Source organism: Stigmatopora argus, chromosome 18 (assembly GCF_051989625.1).
Source record: "Stigmatopora argus isolate UIUO_Sarg chromosome 18, RoL_Sarg_1.0, whole genome shotgun sequence".
Classification (NCBI taxonomy): domain Eukaryota; kingdom Metazoa; phylum Chordata; class Actinopteri; order Syngnathiformes; family Syngnathidae; genus Stigmatopora; species Stigmatopora argus.
In genome coordinates, this window is record NC_135404.1 from 8,567,817 (window position 1) to 8,594,671 (window position 26,855).

General features: G+C 38.9%; 1 protein-coding gene across 7 annotated transcripts in view; it reads right to left on the bottom strand.

Annotated features, from left to right (window-relative positions):
* LOC144092417 (calcium-activated potassium channel subunit alpha-1a-like) overlaps positions 1-26,855 on the bottom strand; it is a 60,116-nt gene that overhangs the window by 29,281 nt on the left and 3,980 nt on the right. For 3 of the 7 annotated variants that reach the window (XM_077625193.1, XM_077625190.1, XM_077625192.1), the window contains exons 2-20: positions 26,019-26,168; positions 20,482-20,543; positions 18,536-18,629; positions 17,715-17,826; positions 15,451-15,526; positions 15,178-15,253; positions 14,538-14,708; positions 12,062-12,153; positions 9,241-9,351; positions 9,063-9,168; positions 8,903-8,985; positions 8,120-8,189; positions 7,859-8,014; positions 7,679-7,788; positions 7,537-7,605; positions 7,363-7,449; positions 7,195-7,271; positions 5,320-5,352; positions 3,772-3,862 (exon numbers count right to left, since the gene is read on the bottom strand). In XM_077625193.1, the coding sequence (XP_077481319.1) occupies positions 3,772-3,862; positions 5,320-5,352; positions 7,195-7,271; positions 7,363-7,449; positions 7,537-7,605; positions 7,679-7,788; positions 7,859-8,014; positions 8,120-8,189; positions 8,903-8,985; positions 9,063-9,168; positions 9,241-9,351; positions 12,062-12,153; positions 14,538-14,708; positions 15,178-15,253; positions 15,451-15,526; positions 17,715-17,826; positions 18,536-18,629; positions 20,482-20,543; positions 26,019-26,168 (1,826 nt within the window). Of the gene's footprint in view, positions 1-3,771; positions 3,863-5,319; positions 5,353-7,194; positions 7,272-7,362; positions 7,450-7,536; positions 7,606-7,678; positions 7,789-7,858; positions 8,015-8,119; positions 8,190-8,902; positions 8,986-9,062; positions 9,169-9,240; positions 9,352-11,851; positions 11,944-12,061; positions 12,154-14,537; positions 14,709-15,177; positions 15,254-15,450; positions 15,527-15,588; positions 15,687-16,062; positions 16,446-17,714; positions 17,827-18,535; positions 18,630-20,481; positions 20,544-26,018; positions 26,169-26,855 lie in introns of those variants that run through there. The other 4 variants (XM_077625196.1, XM_077625191.1, XM_077625194.1 and 1 more) reach the window with 3 other exon arrangements.

Here is a 26,855-nt window from a genome sequence, read left to right on the forward strand (position 1 = left end):
TAGGATACTTGGAGTCCCCTTCGTCCATATGGCCCCTCTAGAAGTACGTGACGTTAAGTATGCCGTTAAGTATGCATGAAAAGTGTGCGCCGAAATGAGCAACCCCTCCAGGCTTCACGTTACCCTAAGGCGACACCTGGACGAGCCCGCTTTGTCCCCGTGTGATGTCGACTTGGAAGTTGGAACGGGAAAAAAATGAATGGCTGGCCCCATGGTTCACATTGATGGCAATTAGATGTCCAATCTATTTGAATTGTGAGCGTTGGCAGCGACCTATCGCGATTATTCAAATAGTTCCAATGGAGCAGATTTCTATGGCTGTCAATGGCAATGAAACATGTACTGTATTTAGATCTAGGCTAAATATTTCATCGCAAGTCTGACGTCGCACGTTGCTAACTTGCCGTGACAGCGCTAACGTCAAGAGGCGTAATTAAGACTTCCATGCCGTCCGTGTCAAATTTGACCTGTTTTGACATTTGACAACAATAAAATATCCTGTGTGTTGCTTTTTATTCCTAAAATTTTATGTTTTTCTCAATGGATTGATTTCCACAGGAAAATTCCCTGCCCATCAAAGACACATTTTCAGTATAAATCAATTTAAGACATTTTCCTAAACCCCTAAAATGACCGGTACTCGGCCGTTCGTTCGCTGGACTTTTGGTCGCCGGACGTTTGGTCGCCCGGAAGGTTATTGATAATTACCATTTAAAATTGTTGCTCAAATTCCCTAAATACAAACTGCGAATTATTATTTAGTCATACTTAATGCCCTATTAATTATTAGGCTTAAGAAAAGCTCCAAATTTCCCGTACTTTTATTGTGTTTTGTTGGAGAACTTGTTAAGACCCTGACTGATGTCCCTTCCTAAGGGGACAACTCATGTACATACAAACTCTTATACACTAACACGTCCGCTCAGTGAAACTGCTCAGGGCCATTGTTGGCTTTTATTGATGCGTAGACCGTGTTGTTTTACCTTGTTTTGTCGCCGGACTTTTGGTCGCCGGTTGTTTGGGTCTGGGCGACCAAACGTCCGGCAACCAAAAGTCCGGTCACAAAAATGACCCTGTGGACATACATCCTACTCAATGGCAGCTAATGAGTTAAAATTTTAAAAAATTGTAAATGTGGCGCCTTGGTTGTAAAGTATTGTTCCTGAAGCAGCTCATGTAAAATTGCTATTCCCCAATCCACGTGCACGCGTCATGCAAACTGTCAAAGGCGTGCTCTTCAAACTCCAAGCCAATCTGCCCACCATTACTTATTTACAAAGGCCTGCAGGCCACACATTGACTGGAGATACACATTTCAAGGAGTACACACTCAGCTTGTCGTTGCGGTGGAGTCACCCCGAGGCTACATCGGGGAAACGCCACTGCAGGCGCCACAACTTCTCCCTGCTATTGCGCCATTGCGTAGGCAAACAGATGGACGGAAGCTGTTTGCTTGGGGATTTTTTTATCTTCCCCGGGTCAACCTCTGGCGACCAACTGGCGGAAATACTTGAACATTTCAAACTTGGATTCTACAGCAAAAGGCTGATATTCATAGACTCCCATTGAAGTGAGTTGAGGCACTTCAACAACTAATTCTAATTAACCTGGGAATGTGGTTTCTAATATTTGGGACAGCTACTAAAAAAGCCAAGTCGCCATTCGTCAAGTGAATGACTAGTTTTCCAAGTTCTACTTTTTTTTAAACTTTATTTTTTGTCCTAAAAATATATATTTTCAAAGAAAATAGGTGCACCGAGGTAAGCTTAGTGCACAAAGGGTTGTTGTAAAACTGCAGTTGACTTGACGTCTAAAAGCCAAGCAGAGTGCTGCAGTGTAAGTCAAATGGAAGGCAACTACCCCCCTCTACCCCCTTCAAACGTCCCCCACCCTGCCGACTACAGCGATTATCGCCCCTCGTGACCGACAACAGCGCTACCTCCGGTCGCAATCAATACGCGTCGGCTTAATTACAAGGGACAAGATAAAAGCAAGGTAGCAATGGCGTCGGACTTAGAAGGCTTCTGCGATACGTCTAATCTGCCCCTCGGAGGGATCCGGCAAAAGAAGAATAGCCCGGGGCCATCCGTCTTGTGTTTGGCTGCTGCTGCTATCATTAGTGCCAGTCCGCTTTAAGAGCACCACTCTGCTCCCGCCGCTTGAAAGCCAATGGCATGTTTGCCCTCACGACGAGCATAGCCTTTTTTGGTGCTGGGAGATCAGGGACAGCAAGGCATACGAGGCTGACCTAGCATTAGCAATCTTTTAAATTTTCATGGGCTTGTGTGGGTTTTCTTCGGGTACTCCGTTTTCCTCCCACAACTCAAAAACACGCAAGGTAGGCTGCTTGAACGCTGTAAATCAAGGGTGTCAGACTCGGGTTGGTTCGCGGGCCGCTTTAACGTCAACTTGATTTCACGTGGGCCGGACCATTTTAGATATAATATTTAGGTTTTTTTTTATATAAATGATTTAAAAGAACTGGATTAAAGCCCTGAATATTCAGTTTTTCATAGATCTAAAACAATGTTTATTATAGTTTTTTTAATATATTTTTAGATTTTACAAAATGATTTTTGAACTAAAAACACAGAAAAAATGATTAAAAAATTACAACTACTGATTTAAAAGGGGGAAAAATCAGGAAATTTAATAAACATCTATACTCTTCATTTTAATTTGATCCTAAAACAGAAAGTCGGCACTCATGATTTACTTTCCCGGGCCACACAAAATGATGCAGCGGGCCAGATTTGGCCCCCAGGCCGCCACTTTGACAGGTGCTCTAAATTATCCCCTAGTTATGAGCGCGAGCGTGAATGGTTCCCCTTTGTCTCCTTGTGCCATGTGATTGGCGACCCACCAAATCAGATTGGGCCCGCCTGGTGCGTCTCCAGCACCCCCCGCGACCCTCATAAGGCTAAGTGGTTCGGAAAAATGAATGAATAAATACTACTCCTGCATAGAAATACCCTGCATTGTTTTCCACATTTCTTCAATTTCAAATTTCAATGATGAGATAAAACAGTTTCAGCATAGTTTTATGAAATAGTTTTATGTCTACTTCAAATGAACCCGCTTGATTTGTTTTTTTTTGTTTTTGAAACGGAATGTCTTTTCCACAGAAACCTGCAACAACTGTTGCTTTCAGTGCCTTAGCGACGTGCGCTCCTTCGTTTGAGCGCTCTTGTCAAACTTGTTTTCACGCACAGCGGGAAGCGGTTGAATCAACAACAACGGGGCGCTCGCTGCCTTGCCACCGGACAGTTAGTGACTCACTGCTAGACACAGTGCCGGCATTTAGAGGCAAAAAAATAAAGCCTTGGGGAGTAATACACTGCTTGCATTCATTTCAATATGTATTTCCAAATGAATAATATTGCTCCTTGTCTACAGGATCAATACAAAAAAACATTGCTAGTCACTAACCCTTCAATCTAATAATAAAAAATTACTCTTTGTTGGACTACCACAAGAGAATCTTTAAAAAAAACTAACATAAATGTTGCCCATTCTTCACATAAGATAAATAATACAGATATTTGAATCTTAACTCATCTGCTGCCATTGAGGGCCCATCCACTTTGACCAGTATTAGCCCGCCAGGTTTATAAAGCACTGCTAATTTTCAAATAAGTAGGCTTTTAGCCCATTCAGACTTTGACAGGATGAGCATGGCAGATAATAATGCCCTCAGTCAAAATGAATTGGACATATATTACAGTTAATGGCAGCCATTGAGGTCAAGTGGAAAAAAGGGGGTTACCCTACCTTATGACCTTTGGTGACGAGTTAGGGGAGTTTCTCATGCCTCCGTTTCGTTGCTTTTTTTTGGACAGCATCGATTGTTGGTCGTCTTCAACTGCAACAACAGGAGCAAATTCAACATGTCAATGTCATGTATGCATTGGCCAATAAGAAGGCAATGTTGTGGCTTCATATGAACACGGTCGCCATGTTGGGGTGTGACACCGTAATGGAAAAGGGCGTTTGGGTTGCGGATTGTTCCAGTGGTGCGCCGACAACAACGACCGCTCACGTGTTGGCGGCCTGTTCAATATTTCATGTCGCGCAGCTGACATCTGTGCACAGCGCCTCATTAGTCAAAGATTCTAACACGCATCGCGCACTTGGGTTGAAAGCCGCTGTCGGTTCTTTACGACGCCCGCGGCCGTATTCCGATGCCTCAACTGGCACACCTGGTGCTAGTTCAACAAGATGGGCCCCTTGCAGCCTACACTAAAATGAATGAAATAAATAGAGCTAAAACTCAAAAGATTTTCATAAAAAGTGAAAAGTCTTTTTGGAAGGAAAAAAGCCCTACTACATGGTTTAACTTTTGTTTTTTTAAATGGAAAAATAGCCTTACTATACATGGTCATACCCTTTAACAAATAAAAGCCTTACTATATGTGGTCATTTTTGGGAGAAATAAAAGCCTTACTATACATGGTCATTTTTCAGGAGAAATAAATGAGTGAAAAGTCTGTTTGGAAGGAAAAAAGCCTTACTACATGGTTTAACTTAAAAAAAAATGAAAAATAGCCTTACTATACATGGTCTTTTTTTACGAGAAATAAAATTCTTACTATATATGGTCATTTTTGGAAGAAATAAAAGCCTTACTATACATGGTCTTTTTTTCACGAGAAATGAAATTCTTATTATACACTATTTATGAAAAGACCTTAATATACACGGTCTTCATTTTTATGATAAATAGCCTTAGATAGTCTTTTTTTTTAACTAATAAAAGGCTTACTGTAAATAGTCTACCTTTTTTTTTTAAATGAAAAATAGCTTTACTGTTACTTACCCACTGATTATCAGCATAATGTTTCCTGACACAAGAATGCTAATACGTGAATAATTCAATAAAGACTCGTTTCGATTAAACACCACTTAACCGCCACGCTGGACATTCATATTTATAGCAGACATGAATTAATAAGTATGCTTTCAGGTGTTCCCACCAATTGTTATGCCACAGAAACATGGGGCGGCTGACAATGTCTATTAACAGCAAGAGGCCAAATTCACTTTTCCAGTTTAGTCTCGGAATGGGAGTGACTGGGTGGGTGTGACGTTTGCTTTGGTGGACGGACGATGTCCGAGCACCATCTGCTGCTGAGATGTTGGACCAGAAAATCTACAACTACACTATAGTTGTACTCAAATGAGGAAGAAAAAAAAGCAATTTCTGGAGAAAAACCCACATGCATTGAGTGACTTTTTTGCAAATATGTGAATAATGTGATGTGATTTCTAATTAGAAAGCACCTAAGCACTTAAAAATGAGTGAAGAAATATGATACTTACTTGATTTGATATATCCATTATAGGTGTTTTTTGCTGAGGAAAAAGAACACAAAAAACATGTTGACAAATTAGTTTTTCATCATAATGTAGATCCTAATTTCGCCCAGTAAAAATCTAAAAACTGAAGATTTCACACCGAGAATGAGCTGCAAAATATTGCACTCTGCTGGCATTCCATTCAAAAGATTTCTATTCTCATGTGACCGTCCTGTCATTCTGTTAACATGCTAGGAATGATCATCAATTCTGGTTGTGATGTCACAACCAGAATTGCTGGTAAACAAAAAGTGGGCGTTACCCAATTTCATTGTTTTGGATGATAAAAGACAGCCAGATTTGAGCGCCAAAGTCGTTCTCTACATGTAAAATTAGACGAATGCCATCATTTCCGTTTTGGTTACCATTTAATTTAACCCCATTGACAGCGACGGATGTCAAAACTCTCCCAGTGAAGGCATTAGCTAACAATACACTTGGTTGTGTTGTTCATCTTCAACAGAACTGAAACAAGGATGAATTTTCTCTAGTGTGGCATTTTCTTTACCACCCGGAAGTATGTGTGACATCACAAGGAAAAGGTCCCTAAAGGTCACTCCGCCCCCCCTCGGGCGCCTCGCTGACAGCGGCGTTCAAATAGCGGCCTCGCCCGTCCTGGCATGTGTCGGCCGCGATTGGAGCGTCGCGCCACTAACGGGCGAGCATCTGTCCCGCTGCCTGCTGGTGAGGAACTGTCACGCCGACTTTAAGTGAAAACCGGTACCGCCCCCCCCCCTCCCAAAAATAAAAATGAAAACATAATTTTCCCGTCAAGCCATGTAAGGCTCTTGAGCTGAAAGGGGCCAGACTAGCAGCTATACACAAAAGTGCACGGAGTCCATCAGGAGGCTCTTTTGCTAAAAATGTATGACAGTCTGCAAGGTTTTGCAGCAAATTGTACGTGCAGACACATTGCGGATGCCCTGTGCAATACATCAGCACAATCTAACAAGCCCTCTGGTCTTAAAGCTACAATCACTTCATTTTGTTCCGCTCAAATCTAATAAAATCAGCTTTACTGTGAGATACCCGTGTATTAAAACACTGGGAAATCTTTAAAAGCAAGCTTAACTGACAACAGAAAAAACATATTGTTTTGTACGGTGCGTTTTCTATATCACTGTACAAAAAATAATTTTATAAATAACATAATATAAATTAATACATGTTGATAACATGAGGAAAACTGACTTGGCATATACATTTGAGTATTTTCTAGATTAAAATCTACATTCTTAAGGTTTATCAAAGTTAATTATAGCATAAGACGTATTTAAGTTTAAAGAAAAAAAGGTGTAATTAAGAAAATAACTTGTTAATTAATAGACTACATTCGCATACATGTACATTTTAACATAATAAAAAAACATCAAAATGAAATGATCATACGATTACCGGTAATCTATTTAAAATGTATTTATAATAAATTATAGGACTCACAATTGCATGGTAATTTGCTATTTATCATCATTTACCAAGTTATGAACCCATAGAGCTACCTGAACTAATATAAATAAACTGAAATGTAACCATTATTAAATGAATGGAGCTATGTTATTTTAGACTTTGATTAGGGGATACAATTTTAAGGTTAAAAAGAAAAGTGTACAAAACCTCCTTAATATCATTTAAATGTGTGTTTTATCTGGAAGGCAGTTTTTGTTGAAGTACTGTCCTGACCTCTAGTGGAAATTTGGTATGTTACTGCCACAAGCAGACTTAAATACGTTGTATAATATTAAATTTACTTTACTTTGCATTTTTAAAATCCTATTCAGGTAATTTTGGCAATTATGGACAAAAGAATTGGAAAAGGGGGCTATGTCATGCACAACTTACATTTCTTGCATCCGCATTTCTTAATACGTTTTGGATCCGTGACGTCATCGTGGCACGCTTTGCAGTAAAACAATGCCCTGTAGAGTTTAAACCAAAAAAAAGTCAATCTCAGCTAATCGGCACCTATTAATTAAAAACAAGGAGTGAAGTACAATTGTTTGTTGTTACCTCTTGACTTCTTTGGCATCGCTAGCAATGAAGAAACCCAACGTGCCTTCCTGCATCTTCACGTGGTTGCCGGGATTGATGAGCGTGCTGTTGAGAGCCACCAAAATCATCGGTCAAGAAATGTTCCCATCCACTAATCATTGTTTGACTTCAATATGGAAATAAATAAGTCACCTGCTTTCCCTCTGATCAGACTTGTACTCAATGGCTATCAACAGCAGCTTCAGTTTCACGTAGCATAACCTGAAAGACCACGACAAATTAAATTAAAATCCCACTGATTGATGTTCACTGCTCTCGGTGGTTCGGCACTCACTCGCAAATGACCGGAAAGGACAAGCCCACAAAGGCACTTGAAAGATACTCAGTGTACATCTCATTAGCCACGCCCTCCAGGTAATACTTCTGCCATGTGTCTTCCTCGATCTGCAGATCACATCCATTTTTTAAAACAAAACTCAAACTTAAAAACAATACTTTCACGGCGGGTGCGTACCTTGATGAAGGACCTCATGGAGAAAAGGTTGGCCAGCATGGTGGACAGGCCTTGAGCCAGGCAACTTTGAGCGATGAAGCCCAGCTTGAGCTCGGCCAGGCAGATGGCATCGTCGCCTTCTTTCCAGTTCCAACTGGGGATGTTCAACAGGTGCGCCTGAACGTGCCAAAATGTCATAAAGGCGACAGCAATAAATAACTTTTTCGCGTCCCAAAAGGCAAAATATTGAAAGATACGTATAACGTAAGTGCTGTTAGCTACCTTGTTGTGATACTGCAACATTTGAGTGATGATGCGGATCTTTGGGTGGTAGTTCTTAATGGAGATCACTCTGAAAACACATGAAAACGATGTCAAAAATGGATTGCATGTATCTTATGTCAAGGTTTCCCTAGTGCTTTATAAGCCTGGTGGACCTCCAGGCAAAAACAGGGCTTCGATATGTAATAAAAAAATAAAAAAACTGTATCATTTAAATATATATTAATATATCTATATTTTGGGGTATCTATTTTGACTGATCTTCCAGTCAAAATGGATTGGAGGTCAAGCACTGTCAATGGCAGTCAATGAGTTAAAATGTTGGATATTGGCATCTCATACCTGTCAACCTCAGCCAATTATTAATGATTGCAATTCCCCTTATTAAGTGATTAAAAAATAACGTACAAATGCAACGCGGCACATATTTACTCACATAGGGCACACATAAAAGTCTAAAATTTTCTCCAAAGTGGACGACTTTCTGACGCGCTATACATAAATAGTGAAAAGGCAAACGTCGTCTGCAATGACCAAGACGACCCGAATTACAGCTGAAATGGGTAACGTACTTAAAAAAATCCTGTACAAAAGTTGTTATAGAGCGTACACAATTTGAAATGATCAAAAAATATAAAATACGGGGAAACGTATAAGTTGACAGGTATGAAGTTTCACAGGTTTTTATTGTGAATTTTTTTTCTCTTTCCCTCCCTCTAGTTTTCCCTTTTCCATAAAAAAAATCCAGTTTTCCCCTGCCCTTATATGTTCCTTTCCTTGTACCTCATGATGTTGGAGGCATCCTCGGCATCAGGATCGGCGCAGTATTTGTTTGCTAAAATCAAACAGGCATCCGCTGATTCAATCTGAAAGTGGAAAAAGAAAATTTATTTGTAGTCAAATCTGGGGGAAAAAAGATTTTTTTTTTTAAATGCACATTTACTTTGACTCTGGCCAGATCGTGAGGGTTCAGGACCGACCCCTGGTAGAACTCCACCTGGGTGAAGTGACGTTTGAACAAGGCTTCCAGCTCAAGATTAGGGGAAATACTGACAAAGTAAGGGGGGGAAAAAACGTTTAAACCATGGCGGATACCCTCAAGACGTCACTTTGTTACTCACTTATGGAGAAAAACGATTTCTACATTGACATCGTCCCTGTCCTTGTGTAGGAAGTCTTTGAGAAAGTTGGACACGCTCTCCAGCGTGATGTGGCCGCACACCACGATGTGCCTGGCGGGAAGTCCAAACTGTTAGTCGCGAGCGTTACAACGGCAAAGATGGACGCGAGAGATCGAGCGAGCGGCTTTCGTGGCGAGACGTGAAGCGACAGACGTGAGAAGCAATCAATCAATGTTCAGGTGACGGTGGTGGAAAAGGAGGAAGGACAAATGAAAATGCGCTTGGGAGCCATTGATTGAGCGTTGGTGGATTATGGAGGATCAGAGTTGATTTCGGTGGGGGATTAAGACGTCCACACGTTTTCCGGTTTCATTTGTCCTTTGTCCAAGGAACAATTGGGATTTAATATGAGCTTAGCTCTTAACATGACGCTTTAAATTTCTGAAAATTGCTTTTTTTTTTAAATAAAAGGAAAAATGAGGATAAAGCGCTTCAATTGTCATCTGGATAGTGACCTATCAGATAGAAAAATACAAAAAACTGGAGGTTTCGACCTATATTTATAATTTATTTTAATTTAAGGCATAAAATTACTAACTATTTTTATTCACTATACTTGTGTTCAGGTATTGTAAACTGAAAACAAAGTTAAAGACAATAAAAATATATAATTGTGAATGGAACAAATGTATAATTGGGGCAAAGTGATAATGTTTTAAAAAAATTATTGATTTTAAAAAAATTATTTTAATGTTTCTTGTTTTGCACACCTGTAAAAATACAAAGAAATATAATACTAAGATTTATACTAAATATTTATATAATGAATACTAAGTGTGAATTAGCCCAGATTGACTTTTACGCATTTTATTCAAATGTCTGAATGTTTTTTGTTTTACCTAACGGACTATTTTAAATAAAAAAACTAATAACTAAAAAAACAAACAAAATGATAGGAAGAGCAAAGAAAGGGAAACGGAAACACACACTAAACAAATATAGTCCAAACTAATGTCCACATTAAACTAAACAATCAGTTTAATGCTTTCAGAATAAATGAAAGGAATGAAATTGAATAATACATACCCATTTTCTTTTAATTGTTTTTCTTATGAAACTTTTGCTTATGAAATATACATTGAATATTTGCTTTTTCCACTCATTTGTGTGTTAAAAAAATCATTTATAAGTCAAGCAGGACCATGCGTTAATGAATTCCAACGCACCTAAAGTTATTGACATTTGAAGTTGAATTTTCTACAGAGGCACAAGTGGCTTAATTTGAATTGGAATGATTCCAAAGTGGTTGTCTATCCTTTTCACTATCTTGGCAAAACAATAAAGTGCATTTGGTCCAAATGTCACCGACGTATTTACTCTATCTTGTCCTGAGGGTGTAGGTCAGACTGAAGATAAAGGCCAAGAATGTTTCAGAAGCCAAGCGACAAAAACAAAGAAACAAAAAGAAGAAAGTAATTGAAGAAAAGCAATAAAGCACAGCAAAAGCAACTTCAATTTTTTTTTCCAGCTTGGGGAAAAAAGAAAAAAAAACACCAGCAAGCTATAGCACATGGAAGTTTTAAAATGCTTTTTGTTGTTAAAATTAAGATACATTTTAAGGCTAAATTGAAACTAATGTTTACTATACGATTATTTGGCCTACTTTTGTTAAATGTGATATACTAATAGTGAGGGAAGTACAAAAAAAATAAGCAAAATGGGAGTAGAAACAAACACACAAACAAAAACAAGCACCACAGATGTACACTAAAAAATACAATAAAAACTATATTGACGTGACATGGAAACACGTACAGATGAACGTTCAAAGTCAAACACCCAAACCAATTAAAATTATAATTTTATATAGAAGGAACTGGATATATTACCAGAAAAATGTTGTAAATACTCAACAAATATTAGGTGAATTATGTTAAGTGGACGTTATCATTTAAAAAATAGAAGTGATGTGAATTGAGTCAGATATAATAAAAGAAGTTCAAAAGACTATTTACCATTAAGCAAAGTAGTAAAATTTCAATAAGAATCTAGTGTTAAAATAAAATCATCATTATTATATTCATTAAAAAAGCATAGATTTAGGGCAAAACTGTTTAAAAAGGTGAAAAATTCTAGGAGGAAAAAAGTAGTAAAATTTCAATAAGAATCAGGTGTTAAAATAAAATCATAATTATTATATTCATTAAAAAAGCATAGATTTAGGGCAAAACTGTTTAAAAAGGTCAAAAATTACAGGAGAAAAAAAATCTTTGTTTAAGAATAAGTATCTCTGGAAAAACAATTGCATATGTACTGCATTTGTTGTTGTTGTTATTTTATCTTAAAGCAAGAACATTTATTTTTGTGACTTAGCATTTTTGTCCTCCGATTGGCCGTAGGAAAATTAAGTTAAGGCGTAATCTAAAGCGGCAGCAGCAGCAAAAGCAGCAAAAGCAGCGACACGACAAGCGCACACAAAAAGAAACCTGGCCCAGTTCTTCAGTCACGGTGTGACTTGAACGCTGAGATGTTTACATCTCACATTTCTCCCCAAAACAAATGAAGCAAAGTCACACTCAACAACCACACCAAGTCACATGATCGGACTTACTTTCTGCCTCTGGTCGAGTTATAACTCCCTCCGTATTTCTTCCGATTAAGGATGAGAGCGGCAATTTCTGGCACGTAGCGAGCAAACATGGCCTACATGCGTGGAAAAGAAAAAGCAAAAAAAAAAAGGGGGAGGAAAAAAAAAAAAAGAAAAGAAAAAAGGGAAGCATGCAAGAGAAGCCTTGATCGCGGCATCCTTTGGGATACTTACTTTCGCCCATTAACAGCACTATAGGAACCACCGTATTTCTTGCGGTTGCCTATTAACTCTATGATTTCAGGCACGTAGCTCGCAAACATGGCCTAAGGAGGAGATAGGAGACAGAAGAGGCGAGCAGAGAAATCAAGTGCAGGCCCACTAGCTTTTTTGGGGGGGCAATTTCCGTGCAGTGCAGGGAAAAGGCGAAATTGTATTTTTCGGGGGGCATTCTGTGGTTAAAAATGACCAAAAAAACTGATGTTATATCAATGTAGCCTGAAAATGCTATCAGGTACATTGGCAAATTTGAAGTATGAAAATGAAAAGGGGTTTAGCTTGACTTGCAGGGCCCGAGTTGATTTTCCGATGTGATGAGGACGGCCGTGAGCTCGCAAGTCAAGCACCACCGCGTTTGGAGGATAGAGAGTAAATCAAGGATGACGGTCAATTTTTCCGTGGTGGGGGAATTATTTCAGGGAAACGGCTATGAAAGAGCAAAAAACCTTAAGAGCCATGTTTTGAACAACAAACACGCCGCGCCATGATTCGCAAGCATGCCCTCCACTGAAAACATTGCATTTGTTGGGAATTCCTATTTACACAAATGTGGGATTTTTACAAAGAAATATAAGGAAATACTCAATAAACGGTACACGGTCGATTGGTCGCCGGTCGATTGGTCGCCGGTCGATTGGTCGCCGGTCTTTTGGTCGCCCGGAAGGTTATTGATAATCACCATTTAAATTGTTGCTCAAATTCCCTAAATACAAACTGTGAATTACTATTTAGTCATACTTAATGCCCTAGTAATTATTAGGCTAAAGAAAAGCTCCAAATTTCCCGGACTTTTATTGTTTTTTGTTGGAGAACTTGTTAAGACCCTGACTGACGTAACTTCTTAAAGGAACAACGCGTGTACATTCAAACTCTTATACACTCACAAGTCGGCTCAGTGAAACTGCTCATGGCCATTGTTGGCTTTTATTGATGCGTAGACCGTGTTGTTTTACCTTGTTTTGTCGCCGGTCTTTTGGTCGTCGGTCTTTTGGTCGCCGGTCTTTTGGTCGCCCGCTGTCGCGGTCTGGGCGACCAAAAGACCGCGGCCAAAAGACCGCGGCCAAAAGACCGGCGACCAAAAGAACGGCGACCAATCGACCGCACACGCAATGAACTCACTGTGAATGTATCGATCACTAAAAATATAGTCGATCTTTGCTGCTGATTGAGCATAGCATGAGTTAACCACATTGTCTAGCTAGTATTTAGTCACAGTTGATCGTGGGCATTAATAGGAGCATATAAGTGCATGTGTTGTATATTTTCATACAACAAAATGGGTACGATGGTAATTTCCACTCGTCATGTTAACGTAGGAAGGAGTGAAATCTGTATTAACGGTCCGTTTCATCATTGCGTGGTAATTATTTTGCAGCCACCGAGTGTCTCATTATTTAGTGGAAGCTCACATTTGGCTCACATTCAAACTGTTCCGACATTAAACAATGTTAAAATGCAAAAAAAAGAAAAACTTGAAACCAAATATAATTCAGTAGCTTTCTTTCTTCTGAAAAACATATTGATTAATTTCCTTTAATCATCTGACTGACTATTTTAAGTTTGAATAGAAAAGTTTTTATCTCTGATGTAATCAGTTTTCTTAACTTTTTAAAAATGTATAAAGAAAAAGTTTTAAAAAACATCAAATTTTAAACAGAATTAAGATTACGTTCTAATTTGTTGCTTTATGACACCATTTCAAGTGGATATCACATTGAAATTTACCAAAATGATCATTCAAATCCTTCCTTCTGGGGTAAAACGAAATGCTTTGTTCATAAGAGGGCATGTTATAGCAAATCATTCCAGTACGGGTGTTTGTTGTAATTGAAGGGAGGATAGAAGATCGGGTAGGTCAGGTGCTTGGTGGGTTTCAAGTCGGGGGAAAATAGGGGCGAAAAAAGGAGGCTGAGCCACACCTGAAATCGCAATGCTTTGACAACTTACAATAAATACTAATCATATAATAACTAACAAATGGCAATTGTGCAAGTGCAGAGAGATGACATTTCCGAGCCAACGTCATAACACTACGGTCATTTAAAAAAAAATCTGTAGCAAATGTTACAAGAAAAGTGCTTAAATGATCATTTTATCAATACAGCCAAATCATGGGGAAAATGAAAGACTAAATATTCCATCAATTGTATTAGAGTACATTTATAAGATGATAGAAATAAAAAAGTGTAATGCTACAAATAAAAAGTCCCGATTATGAGAAAAAGGTGAGGTTATTAAAAGTGTAAAAAGTTTTTTTTTCCTTTTTCAAGTTTGAAACATAAATGTCCACGATAAATTCGAAAATAGCGCAACAAAAAACAGGACGAAACATCATCTCTCAGCATGAGCGCAATCAGAATGACGTAAATAGCTCAAATACCAGACTACGCGACTTTTTTTGTTTTCAAATAAAGGAAAATCTTTTCTTTACCAGACCACCAAGGATGAAGAAGACCATGAAGAGTCGGCCCAGTGTGGTTTTGGCGTAAACGTCTCCATAGCCCACAGTGGACATGGTGACCATCAACAGATACACACATTCCCAGTAGGAAAGAGCCTGAGAATTCTGGAAGTCTTCCCAAGGATCCCCCGAATTTTCTACCTGGAATCACAGAGTCATACCCCCCTGTCAAATACAGATGGCTGAAAAGTATCCATGATTACCATTTTTTTTACATAACTGTTGCAATCAAAAAAGTTGTATTTAATTTAAGTATATTTGTCACATTTTTTTCTAATATTTGATTTTTTATCAGATACTGAAGAAATTAAATAGGAAACCAAAACATAAAACATAATGGTATTGTCAACCAGTTATTATAATGTCCAATTTATGTCGTCTTTTAAATTACTTGTCTAGCATTTTACTTTCACATATTTAATCATACCTTTTAAGCAAACAAAATATTTTTGACTTAATCATTATTGAGCGACTATTTCAGTGTTTTTATGTCGTTTTTGAACAATCCTGTCTATTTAAACTGTATACACACACACTACTGTATGGTAAAATATCCAAAGAGAAACACTAACAATACGTTAGTCAGATGAAAAAATACACAAATCGTTACCAAATGAATGAAGCCCGCCGCCGTTAGCCATGTGCTGATAAAGATCGAACACAAATTGACCAGCTTGATGGAGTTGCTATTGGAGAAGAAGAAAAAAGTGATGTATTGTTATTGAATGCTTGTCGTACCATAGAAATAGAATACTTTAATTTCCTTAAGGAATTCCAAAAGAGCAATTTAATAAAATACTGATATAGCAAAGAGCAATCAAAGGTATAACACAAACTAGTAAAAGTGCTAAGGATAAAAAAAAAAATACCAAAAAACACTTACCTTGTCTTGAGGATGTTCAAAAACTGCAATATTTCCGAAAACTGGATCAACCTTAAAGCCCTTAAGAACCTCAAACCTGAAAAAAAAAATTAAAAACCCGTTAAAACCACTCACATTTGTCCACAAGAAGAAAAATACCTTTCATAAAATCGCCCATCATCTTCAACCGATTCATATTGACACCCAACTAGCACATGAAAATCAATTTTGCATACAAAAGGCGCCTCGTGCCGCACCTTCCGCTCCTCCGTTCACACAAGTTGAAATGGGACGCTCGCGCGAGACTATCAGGTGGGCATTTTTTACCCTTGCACCGAACGGACCAATCAGCAGCCACGATTAGGAAACTCATGTAAGCAGCCGTAAAACATTCACCAAAATACATATTACGCCTTGCCATTGGCTGGCCACCAATTCAGGGTGTCGCCCATCTCGTGCCCGAAGTCCGCTGGGATAGGCTCCAGCACCCCCCGCGACTCTTGTGAGGATAAATGGTTCAAAAAATTAATTCATTCATTTTTTTTTCCCAATGGAGCATTATTTTAGTTAAATAAATGCCCTATAAAAGGGCTAAAAAAATGTAAAAATAAAACTAGCGTGATTGTTCCTCACCCCAGTAGTAGACGGCCCGTAAGCGCGAAACCAATCCTGAGGCGTTTTCTTGCTCGTCTTTGTCGTGGCCGTTGCGAACCCGGTACCCCTTCTGGAAAAGTTCACCGGTGGATTTCTTTCGCCGCCCAGCAGCACGCGCGTTTTGCCCCCCGCCGCCGCCGCCGTCGGGCCCCTTGTACGCCAACATTTTGGTAGGAATCATGATTGGGAGCGGACCCGAAACTTTTGCTCTTCACGTTAGCCCGCTCGCGCGCTTCTGCCGAGCTTAAAGCCGTCAGGATATTAGCGGCGGTGTATAAGCTTCTTTGGGATTCATCCCGAGAAGCGGGGAAACGTGCGCGTCCATCCTCCGCCTGACCTCCGGGTCGTCCCTTGGAGCCCAGGACAAATGTTCCCTTAAGCTTCGCAAAAGAACAGCTTGTTGTCTTCGAGCGGGAAAATGCCCGTCACGTGACGCCACGTGGCGTGCTAGAAATGGCGGGGAAAGCTCTCCCGCGAGGGGGGTATTATTTGATTTTTGCATCCTCGCTCGCCGCTTAATCCCGGAAATAACAACAGATGCTGGACTGGGACAAAGCTATTGTTGTGAGAGTTATTCAAATAAATAACGTTACATGCAATGCTACATCAAGTTTGCATTTTGTTTGTTTTATTACGTGACTACATTTCAAGTTATGGATTTCAATGCATGCGTTATTTGATTTTTAACACGTTTTATTTTTGTCATAACTGTGGCAATCAAAATATTCTGTTTTATTTAATTATAATGATTCAGCTCTAGTCATTCTTTTAGTATATTTGACACAATTGTATCTAATATTTGATTTTTTTATCAGATACTGAAGAAATTAAATAGGAAACCAAAACATAAAACATAATGGCATTGTCAATCAGTTATTATAATGTCCAATTTATGTCGTCTTTTAAATGAGTTGAATATTTTTGTTCATTAGATATTACTTGTCTAGCATTTTACTTTCACATATTTAATCATACCTTTTAAGCAAACAAAATATTTTTGACTTAATCATTATTGAGCGACTATTTCAGTGTTTTTATGTCATTTTTGAAAAATCCTGTCTATTTATACTGTATACACACTACTGTATGGTAAAATATCAAAAGAGAAACACTAACAATACGTTAGTCAGATGAAAAAATATACAAATCTCCATCAAAACAAACAAACAAAAATTTCACATAGCCATATACTGTGTACAAGTGCACCTAATAACGTGAAATTTGCCCATAAAATGACACTGAAGCAAAATGTCCACTAGCTGACGCCAAACTTGCACTAAATGTAACAAACATCCTTACCAGAGCTTCAAACATTATTCAGCCACGCCTTGATGACATTACGCAACCCATTCAAAGCACTTTTAGCTTGTGTGTACAATTGTGTGGTTTTTTGTTGTCCCTGTTCCACAGTCGAAAAGAAAAAAAAACACTGAAAGCCACTCAAAATGATCCCCCATAATCCTTCATTTCCTGCGACCAACAAAGCCACTCACTTCCCTATGGATAACATTTTTAACTCATTGGCTGCCATCAATGGCACTAAACGTCCAATCCTTTGGCGCTGGGAGCACCAAAGAATCGGACGTCTATCCCGTCAATGGCGGCCAATGATGTGACCACGATTCGCTTACCCAGCCAGCTTCGGTTCAGGTAGACCGAGACGAAAACGGGCGGCACGGTGAAGAAGTCCACGACCGAGTTGACCTCCAGCCAGAACCAAAGCTTGTCGTTGGCGGCGATGAACTGCAAGGGACAATATTTCATTTTTATGACACGTGAAGGATTGGTTTTAATGCGGTCGTCAATCCTCGGGACGTGTTTGACAAACACGTCACTTTGGATTCATACAACTTTTATTCAAAGGACTTGAAATGTGTTTCTCAAGAGTCCTATTCTATTAAATTTTATGAAATTGACATAAAATGATTTATAAAAAATGCAAATAATTCCGTGCAATGTTTTTCAGTGGCAGATTTTCCCAATGGTGTTATTAAATATAATTTTATAAACAATATACTTTGTTGCAATAATGCATTTTTAAGTATTTTAATGTATGTTTTATGTTGATAGGAAAATTATGGTTCCACAAACATGAGTCAATATCCATACGAGAACCAAAAGCAAACCCAAATATAATCGACTTTTGTAAATTATTAAAACAAAATCTCATTACATAAAATCCCAAATAAAATAGGGGTGGAAAAAATATTTTCTGATTTAAAAAATGTAATTTTAGTATTAACTATACGTGTCAAAGTTGTCGCAATGACCATATTATAAAAGCAAAATGGTTTAAATCATTCATAACATACTATAAATTTTCCACAAAAAGGCATTAGAAAATGAACTAGATAAAATGAATAACGGAAATTCCACTAATTTCAGACCCAAACGCTTCAGGTTTTAGCATTAGTACAAATCAAAGAAAGGCAAAATTTCTAATTCAACTCACTCGTAGGCCAAAGTACAAAAGGAAGAAGATGTTGAAGGCCATGTCGATCTGCAGCGTGATGTCCTCGTAGAAGTTCTGACACGACTCGATGGGGCTAAGGGACACACAGAACACAACAAAAGTCAAAATCCGCCGCAAATCTCTCCCATCCCGAGTCGCCGTCATCAAAATTCAGCGTCTTTTGACCAGAAAAGACGTCAAAAAGAAGCACGGCTCAGTGCAGTCCAATGCTAACATGAGGCATGCACTTGCAAGCAGGACATTGGAATAGAGTGCATATTTAACCCTTAAAGCGCTGCCGCACGCCGCGTTTTATTTGGTATGGCGGCGTTGGAAAGCAGCAGTTTAAGGCTTAAGGGCATGCAGAGGTCACGTTCCGCTCGCGCGTGGACGTCAGGTGACCGTACGAAATGTGGTCGGGAAGCCTCACCCTCTATTAACACTCGTATCTGGCACAAATAAAGAGAAATCGTCAACAGGGCAAAAGTTAGAAGGATGCTACATTTGTGATCACCACACTATAAATGAAGGCTTAGTCAGCATGAAAATGGATTGCCGGGTGAAAAAATATACGTCATTGACGGCATTTTCACTATATAAATATAGCCTGTCAGCAAGCAATGTCAAGCGACATCTACAGAATCTTGAATTTAGTGCATACTGATTGGGCACCCCGTCCACATTGGATGACATTTTAAGTGCGCCCTATGTGAGTAAATATATGCCGTGTTGCATTTGTTGGTTTTTTAATCGCTTAATTATGGGAGCAATTGGTTGACAGGTATGGGCATTAGACGTCCAATCCGTTTGGACAGGGAGTGCTGTGCAAGAACGTCGATGGGTCGAGGATGGAAAAAGAAGAATTAATCAACGTCGGGGCAGAAATTAAGCGTGTACTTATTTAATCGATAGTCTTATTGGTCACTTTAGACTTTTACAACAACAAAAATCTATTTGTAAGCTATTGTTGGGGTGTTGGTTCAATTAGTTCACTGATGAATCACGTTGTATATTGTTAAATGCAGAAAATATTTATAGATATTTATGTGTAAACGTGTGCTACTCATACAGTTAGTTTTTTTTAATTAAAAAAGCATTGTTTAATGTTTTCAGTTGTCATTGTTTTTGCACCCCAAATTTTTTTTTTTAATGTTAAGTCAACATTTTTAAATAAAAAAAGGCAAGTGGTTGCATTTTGGGAGAAAATTCTGGATTTTTTTGTGTTTTTATTTTATTTGCGGAGTGGTCATACTATTTTATAAAGTGATTTTTTCTTTAGTCGAATGTCATCTGTTGTAAATGTTCTTTTTAAAAACATTTGAAAAAAAGATGACTTTCACCAAAAGACCGCTGGCATCAAAGACGACGATGCCTGCGATTGCCTGGCGACCATTCCCACCTTCTCTTGCCAAGCATCAACCAGCATCAAACCTCGCTTACATCCCACGTGATGAAAAATAAGATTCCACAAGATAGACTACAACTCCACAATTGGATTTCAAATCATACAAGTCATAATCTCCAAACCAGAGCGGCCTGGTTCTGCCGGCTGAGCACGCCATGTCCGTCATCGAGCGCCGGCCTAATTATAGTCGGCAAACTCCAATGGCGCTCCACAAAGTGCAGAACCCAAGCCGGTCGGGAGATGAAAAACGAGCCGAAGTTTAAAAGTTCAGCGCTCGCCAGGTGAAAAGGTAACGAGAGCACGCCGTGAAAGCGGACACCGGGACATCGACATGACCGAGCCACCCCATTGACGCCACCATCGAATAACGTCGGCGCTGGCTCCTAATGGCCACTTCCTGCTTTGTCTACCCTACTTCCTGTCGTCTAATGGCCAATTGTTCTCACCCAGCACGGGGAATTTGAACTTAGCTTGCAGGGTTTGACCTTTTAACTTACACTGGACGCTAAAACCTTACATTATGGAAGCAAAAGTGACTCACTCGGAAGAATCGATGAAGTAGATGACCAGAGCGCCGATGCTGAGGGCAAACACAAGCACCACCTGAAAGACAAAAGACATACCTGTCAACTTCGGCCAATTAGAATTCCCCTTAGTAAGCAATAATAAACAGTACAAACACAACGCGGCACATATTACCTCACATAGGGCCCACTTAAAAGTCTAACATTATCCCCAAAGTGGACAGGGTGCCTAATCAGTATGCACTAAATTCAAGATTCTGCAGATATCACTGTATGACGCTGACAGCTTGACTATTTGGGTACATTGCTTGCTGATGCGCTATATTCATATAGTGAAAAAGCGGACGGACGTGTGAAAGGTTAATGCGCGTGCACATATCATGCTTAAACTAATTTGATGTATATATTTGTCATGACAATACTATTAGCAGTCAGCGATGACGTTTTCGTCTGCTACCGGTCACCAAAACGATCCGGATTAGAGCCGAAATGGGGAAGACAAGATTGTTTTTTCTCCCATAAATAAGTTGTGATATGACGTGCATAATTTAAAATGATGAAAAAATATATAAAAACAAAACATCTATTGATTTTGACCAAGTTTGGAGTGCCGGTTTTGAAAATTTTACCGTTCTGGATCAGCGGGCCTCCAATTACTAACGTTGGTTAAGTAGTAGGTCTTGACGGTAAATGAGAAATTGAACCGCTCACTTACATGTATGGGATAGTGTAAATAAATCTGGAAGGTTAAGGACAGCGGCGTCTTCTTTCAAGCATCAAGCACAAAAAGGAGGACAAAAAAGCCTTTGTGCTAACAATTGAACGAAAATGTTGAATTGTCTTAAAATAATGATAATCATAATGAATAATTAATGTTTCAAACCACGTTTCATAAAACATTAAACATGAACATTTTTGTTTAAAAAAAATCACCCTACTCAAATTACTATAAAGTCACATTAAATGAGATCTTTGTGAACAGTTTAATGTCTAAATTCTGCCAAAAATATATTTATGTAATTCCACAGTGCACCAATAGATGACAGTACATTATTTTGTTTGCTACCACAAATCGAACCAAAGAATTGTGATCTAAACACCCCAAAAAAAGCAACATCAGTTGTACATTAATTTTATATTGTAAACTAAATTGATGTATATATTTGTCAGATTATTCATGTTTAGTCTGCATAAACACCAGCTTGTTCATTTAAATTCAACATGAATCTTTAACACAGAGGTACAAAATTTATGGTGCTAACAACGCATATATCATACCGTATGGGTTTTAAAGATTTTGCACTTTTTAACGTGTCAAAATACTTTTTTCATGCTGAACGCGTGTGCACGGAAGAGCCGAGACACAAAAGGCCACCCGGAACAAGAGAGTGGCGAACATCCATAATAAATGAGCACGGGCCTCTATTCATCTTCATGATGCGGAATTGCATTGTCAAAAAAATAAAAAAAATAGATGAGAGCCAGCATGAATTTTTTATAGCATATTTCCTCTTTGGGGAAATCTCTTATGGCTTCATGCGACAAGCACAAGCAGGCAATCATGTGTCAGTTGCTTTAGTGAGAACCAATGTTCCCTCTAATTTTTCGTTGGTCTGAGCAGAAAGTCAACCTCCCTGAGCGCACTGAGTACCAGTGTGAGCGACATCATCGGTACTCGGATGATTCGCCTAAAGACGTTTCGCCGACGGACGTTTGACAGACGGGCAGGTCGCCGAATGAACGTTCGGCGGAACGTCCATTCGGCGACCTGTCCATTTTTCATGTAAAACATGCTGTAAAACACGAAAAATATAAGTGGACAGAGCTACTGCCACTTGCTGCCGCTTAAACGGCGCCATCATGGGGAAAGGGGTAAAAAAAAAAAAAAAAAAAAAAACCGATTTTTTTTTTTTTTTTTTACTGCGCGCCATATGATTGCTGCTGCGCAGCAAGGACGAGAGTAGTGCGCAATTGCGCACGCGCGCAGCTTAGAGGGAACACTGGTGAGAACTATACCTTATCGTTCCAAATAATTTATTTGTTTCAATAATATTAACAAGACACTTAACCTAAAGTGTGTATTGTCACTCGTGAGTTAAGTTTGCTGTAAAACTACATATAATAAAAAAAAACCTCAGTAATTGGATGGCCACTGATTCAGGGGGTCTCCTGTTAGTTAGCTGGGACTGGCACCAGCACCCCTTGGACAAGCAGTTCAGAAAATGAAATTAAATAGACAAAAGCTCAATAAAATTAAGTGCCACTAGCTTATTGATAACATATGTGAATTGATTTAGCTGGACTAATGTTAATTAGCATACACCATATTTTCCAGGCTATAAATCGCCCTTTTTTTCATAGATTAATACTCAAATACGACGTCTTCTTTTTTTGTCTCTGGCAACCGAAAGGCTGTCATTTTTAGGCTATAGTTATCCAGAATTCTAAATATTACATTAACAGGTGCCCATTTAGCCAATTTTCCTCCATTTAACTGTCTACTTCAAATTATGTTTTTTTTGGACCAAATAAAAAATTGCTCTCCCTAAAATGTGATTTATAATCCAATGCAATTAATAGTCCATAAAAATACAGTACTTTATGCAGTAGATGTCGACTCATTAACTTGAATCTCCAGAGTTTAAACTATCATTACAAAAAAATCCAAACTCCATACAAACGCACAGTGTGTTCTCATCTAGTTATATCACCAATTTATTGAAAGTATAGATATTTATTTTTGTATACCTTTTTATCAAAGGTCACTGAGTCTTCTACTGCACAATAAGGGAAGTATAGCATTCTATCCTGTATAAATAGTCAAGAGCTGAAGTATTCATGGCCTTGGAGGCTTATTAGAAGGTGCGTGCGTGTATGGCGTGCCCTGGGACGCAACATTGACGTCAAGAAAACACAAAAGAGACGACCGACATTCAGAACACCGGGCAGTGCTCACTGGCTTCATTAATGAGTGCTTTGTGAGCTTTATGCTCCATTATGCAGGGCATGCAATATGTACGTACGGGCATCTCGACGTGAGGCCGACGCCATGTTTGCCGTAGCGTCTCTGTTGTGATTTAAGCCTTCCTCGCCGCGTCCCAAATAGTGGCGTGGCGGGGAGGCCAAAAGAGCTTAGCGTGGGTGAACGACACTGCGTTAAAAGGGAGGCCCGGCTCATATAAGTCCAGTGACATGGTGTGCGAATTAAAGCGGTTTATTGTTTGAAATGACATACGAACTGGCAAGCTGTCCCAAGCAGAGACCTTTGCCGGATGTTTGGAAACTATGAGTGGCAGGAAATCAAGGGGAAGACAAAACAAGCATTTGTTTTTGTACGACACAATTAATATGTAGACAAATTCGGTAGAGTAGTGAAATGGAGTCATTTAAGAGAATGAAGCCAATCTTAATGGGAAAATAAAGCGGGAACTTGAAAGACAAGAAGTTTTAACGTACCAAGGATAAAGTCATCTTAAATTTAAAAAAAACCATTATAAGATTATACAAGAATTAAATCAGTTTTTTTAATCGGAAATGGAAAAAAGGTTGCTTTTAAAGTTTAACAAAGAAAGATATTTTTGTAAAAGTCTATTTGACTAAGACGAATTAAGCATTTTAGGCACAAATAAAGTCTAAAGTTTCCAAAAAAGCCCCAAATGTGTACATGAATGTAGATTTTTGAGGAAAAAAAATCCACCTGTAACTCCGCTGTGGTGAAGAGCCCAATGCTTAAGTTCCTACACCTCAGTCACTTGTTACTAGGCAGAATTCATGTATTCATCACCAATTGTGAGTTTTGGCCCAAAAGACAAGACAGAAGAGAACTCCCTCCACTTTCTGTCATCCGATCTTGTGCACTTCCTCGACACTTTGTAATGTGAGATAAAGTGAGCTCTATTCATTTGACAGCTACCGACAGGGGGTCCTGTCCACTTGGTTTGACCCAAAACCAGTTCTGCTGGCTTAGTGTGAAACTAGGTCACATATATTGAATAATATTTTTATATTGATTAATATTTGATATGCGTCTTGGGTCGAAAAGATCTGTTTTTGCCTTTTTCCCCAAATAGGAGAAACTATCGCTTGTACACATTCCTAAAAAGACAAACTACTGATATCCCATGTTCTACTACTAATACTACTACTAAAACTACTAACATTCCCAAAAATGTGACATTGAATTATAATTTTTTTAAAGTGTTGGCTTTTCTAAGCCCAAAAAAGATTGTTGTTCTGATTTACAAAATAGAGGGTAAACCATTGATTGTTGTTTCCTAAAAAAGACAAAATATTGATGCTATTTTTTTCAAATGACAAAATAGGACAAACTGCATTTTTTCTTGGCAAAAAAAAAGAAAAATGTTTGAAAAATCAGAATCCCAAAACATTTTAAGATGGTACTTTCCATAAACGAAGTCATACTTTTGATGTTACTCTTTCTTAATAAAACAACCAAAATATAAACTTATAATAAATAATACCAAATGAAAAACTCCAACTACTAAACTCATATAGGAAACAATAAAGCCCAGCATGACAGACATGGCATGTGTCAACACAAACACATTGTTGTTAGAGTCAACAGTGTGTTATTTTCTGCTCCGAGGGCCCTTTGACAAATCAAATTTTATTTGCTCAAACACTTCTCGTGGCTAATTAAAGCATCAGCGAGCTAGCAGAGCAAACAAACTGCAATAATTGGGATGGAAACCTACACAAATCCATTTTGGGCAACTATTTATCACTTGGAATGGTCAGTGTTAGTTCAACTTTAACATTGAAGATCATATAAAATACAAGGGTGGTGGGGATGATCAGAGGGGGGAATGAGACGGCCTACAGAGATGAGGTCCTTAGACTCAGCAAGTGTTGCGACTTGGCGCTGAACGTCTCCAAAAACCATGGAACTCATCCTGGACTTCAGACGGAACAAGCCCGCTTCACTCTGCTGACCTCACTTGGACCACTTATTTATCGATTATTGATTTGTCTGTCTGTTGTTATTTGTGCACCATTTGGTGAAAGCTTTAAATCCCATTATACTTGTATAATGACAATAAAAGCATTCAATTCAATTCAAAACAAAATGTGCGTGTAACCGACTGTGATTTGGGTTTTAGTGTGGCCCAATAGTGTAATAAAGGGTTGAATAACCGCATCTGCTACGTTTATCTAAGCCCCCATTAGACACTGACTGACACTATTATTGTAATTTTATTTTGCGTTTAATTTCTTAGAGCAAAGAAATACTATTGTAGAGGCAATAACGTCGTAAAAAGTAACAGGGTTGAAAACCTTCCTCTCTAAACCGATGCGATTCCGCTCGCCATCTTCAATTTGAAGGCATTTGTCGGAAACCCGACAGTCGCCGTGGCAACCGCCCTCACTTGACCAGATGTGATTCCCTCCCTTGATTCCCGAGGGGCATTATGGGATGCCAAGCGCGTGACCTTAATACACAGTTTAAAGCGCTCGTCGCTCTTTGTCTGGCCGCGCGGAGATAAGCCGGCCGACAATCATCAGACGACGACAACGTTTGGGCGCTGGGACTCACCAAGACTCGCCCTGTCAGCGTCTGAGCGGAGATCATCACTCCCGCCCAATCTTTCACGGACGTCATCCATCCCACCTCGCTGGCCGCCGCCACCCCGTCTTTGTCGGTGCGTTTGAGGACGCCGTCGCCGGTGGTGAGCCGGTGCACCTCCTGAAACAAAGCGGGGAGACAGTAGAATCAATCATCCTGTCCTTGTAAAAAATACACTTTGATTATGAAAAAGCCCAGGACGACCGTGTTGAAATGATTGGGGAGGTTGGAAAAGATTACTGGAACGGCTGATCTCAATTCAGTGTGCACAGTTGTTGTGCAACAGCATTATTTATCGTACAAGTTCAAAAGTGTTCTTTCTGGACTTCACTTTTTACATGCAGGGTAGTTTTGAATACTCTAAATTGGCCCTAGGTATATGGGTCTAGTGCCCGAAGTCAGCTGGGATAGGCTCCAGCACGCCATCTGAAACTTGTGAGGATAAGCGGTACAGAAAATGAGGGAATACCACTATACTGACAAATTAATTACATTGATGCAAAATGTACAATATTTGAGCCCATGCACCGATAATATAACATGATTATTTATTATTTATATATTTATGCATGTATTTATTTATTAACTTACTTATTACCCATCTATTTATGTCTAAAATGTCTTTCCTATTTCTGCATCCTCACCCTCTTGCTACTGTGACAACGACATTTCCCGAATACGGGATGAATAAAGTTATCCAATCCAATCCAATGAATAGTTTTTGGTCTATTCTTAAAAAAGGATCTTGTTCAAAATAACTCTAAAAAATATTTTGTTTAAATGTATAACACAAAAATTCAGTTGTTT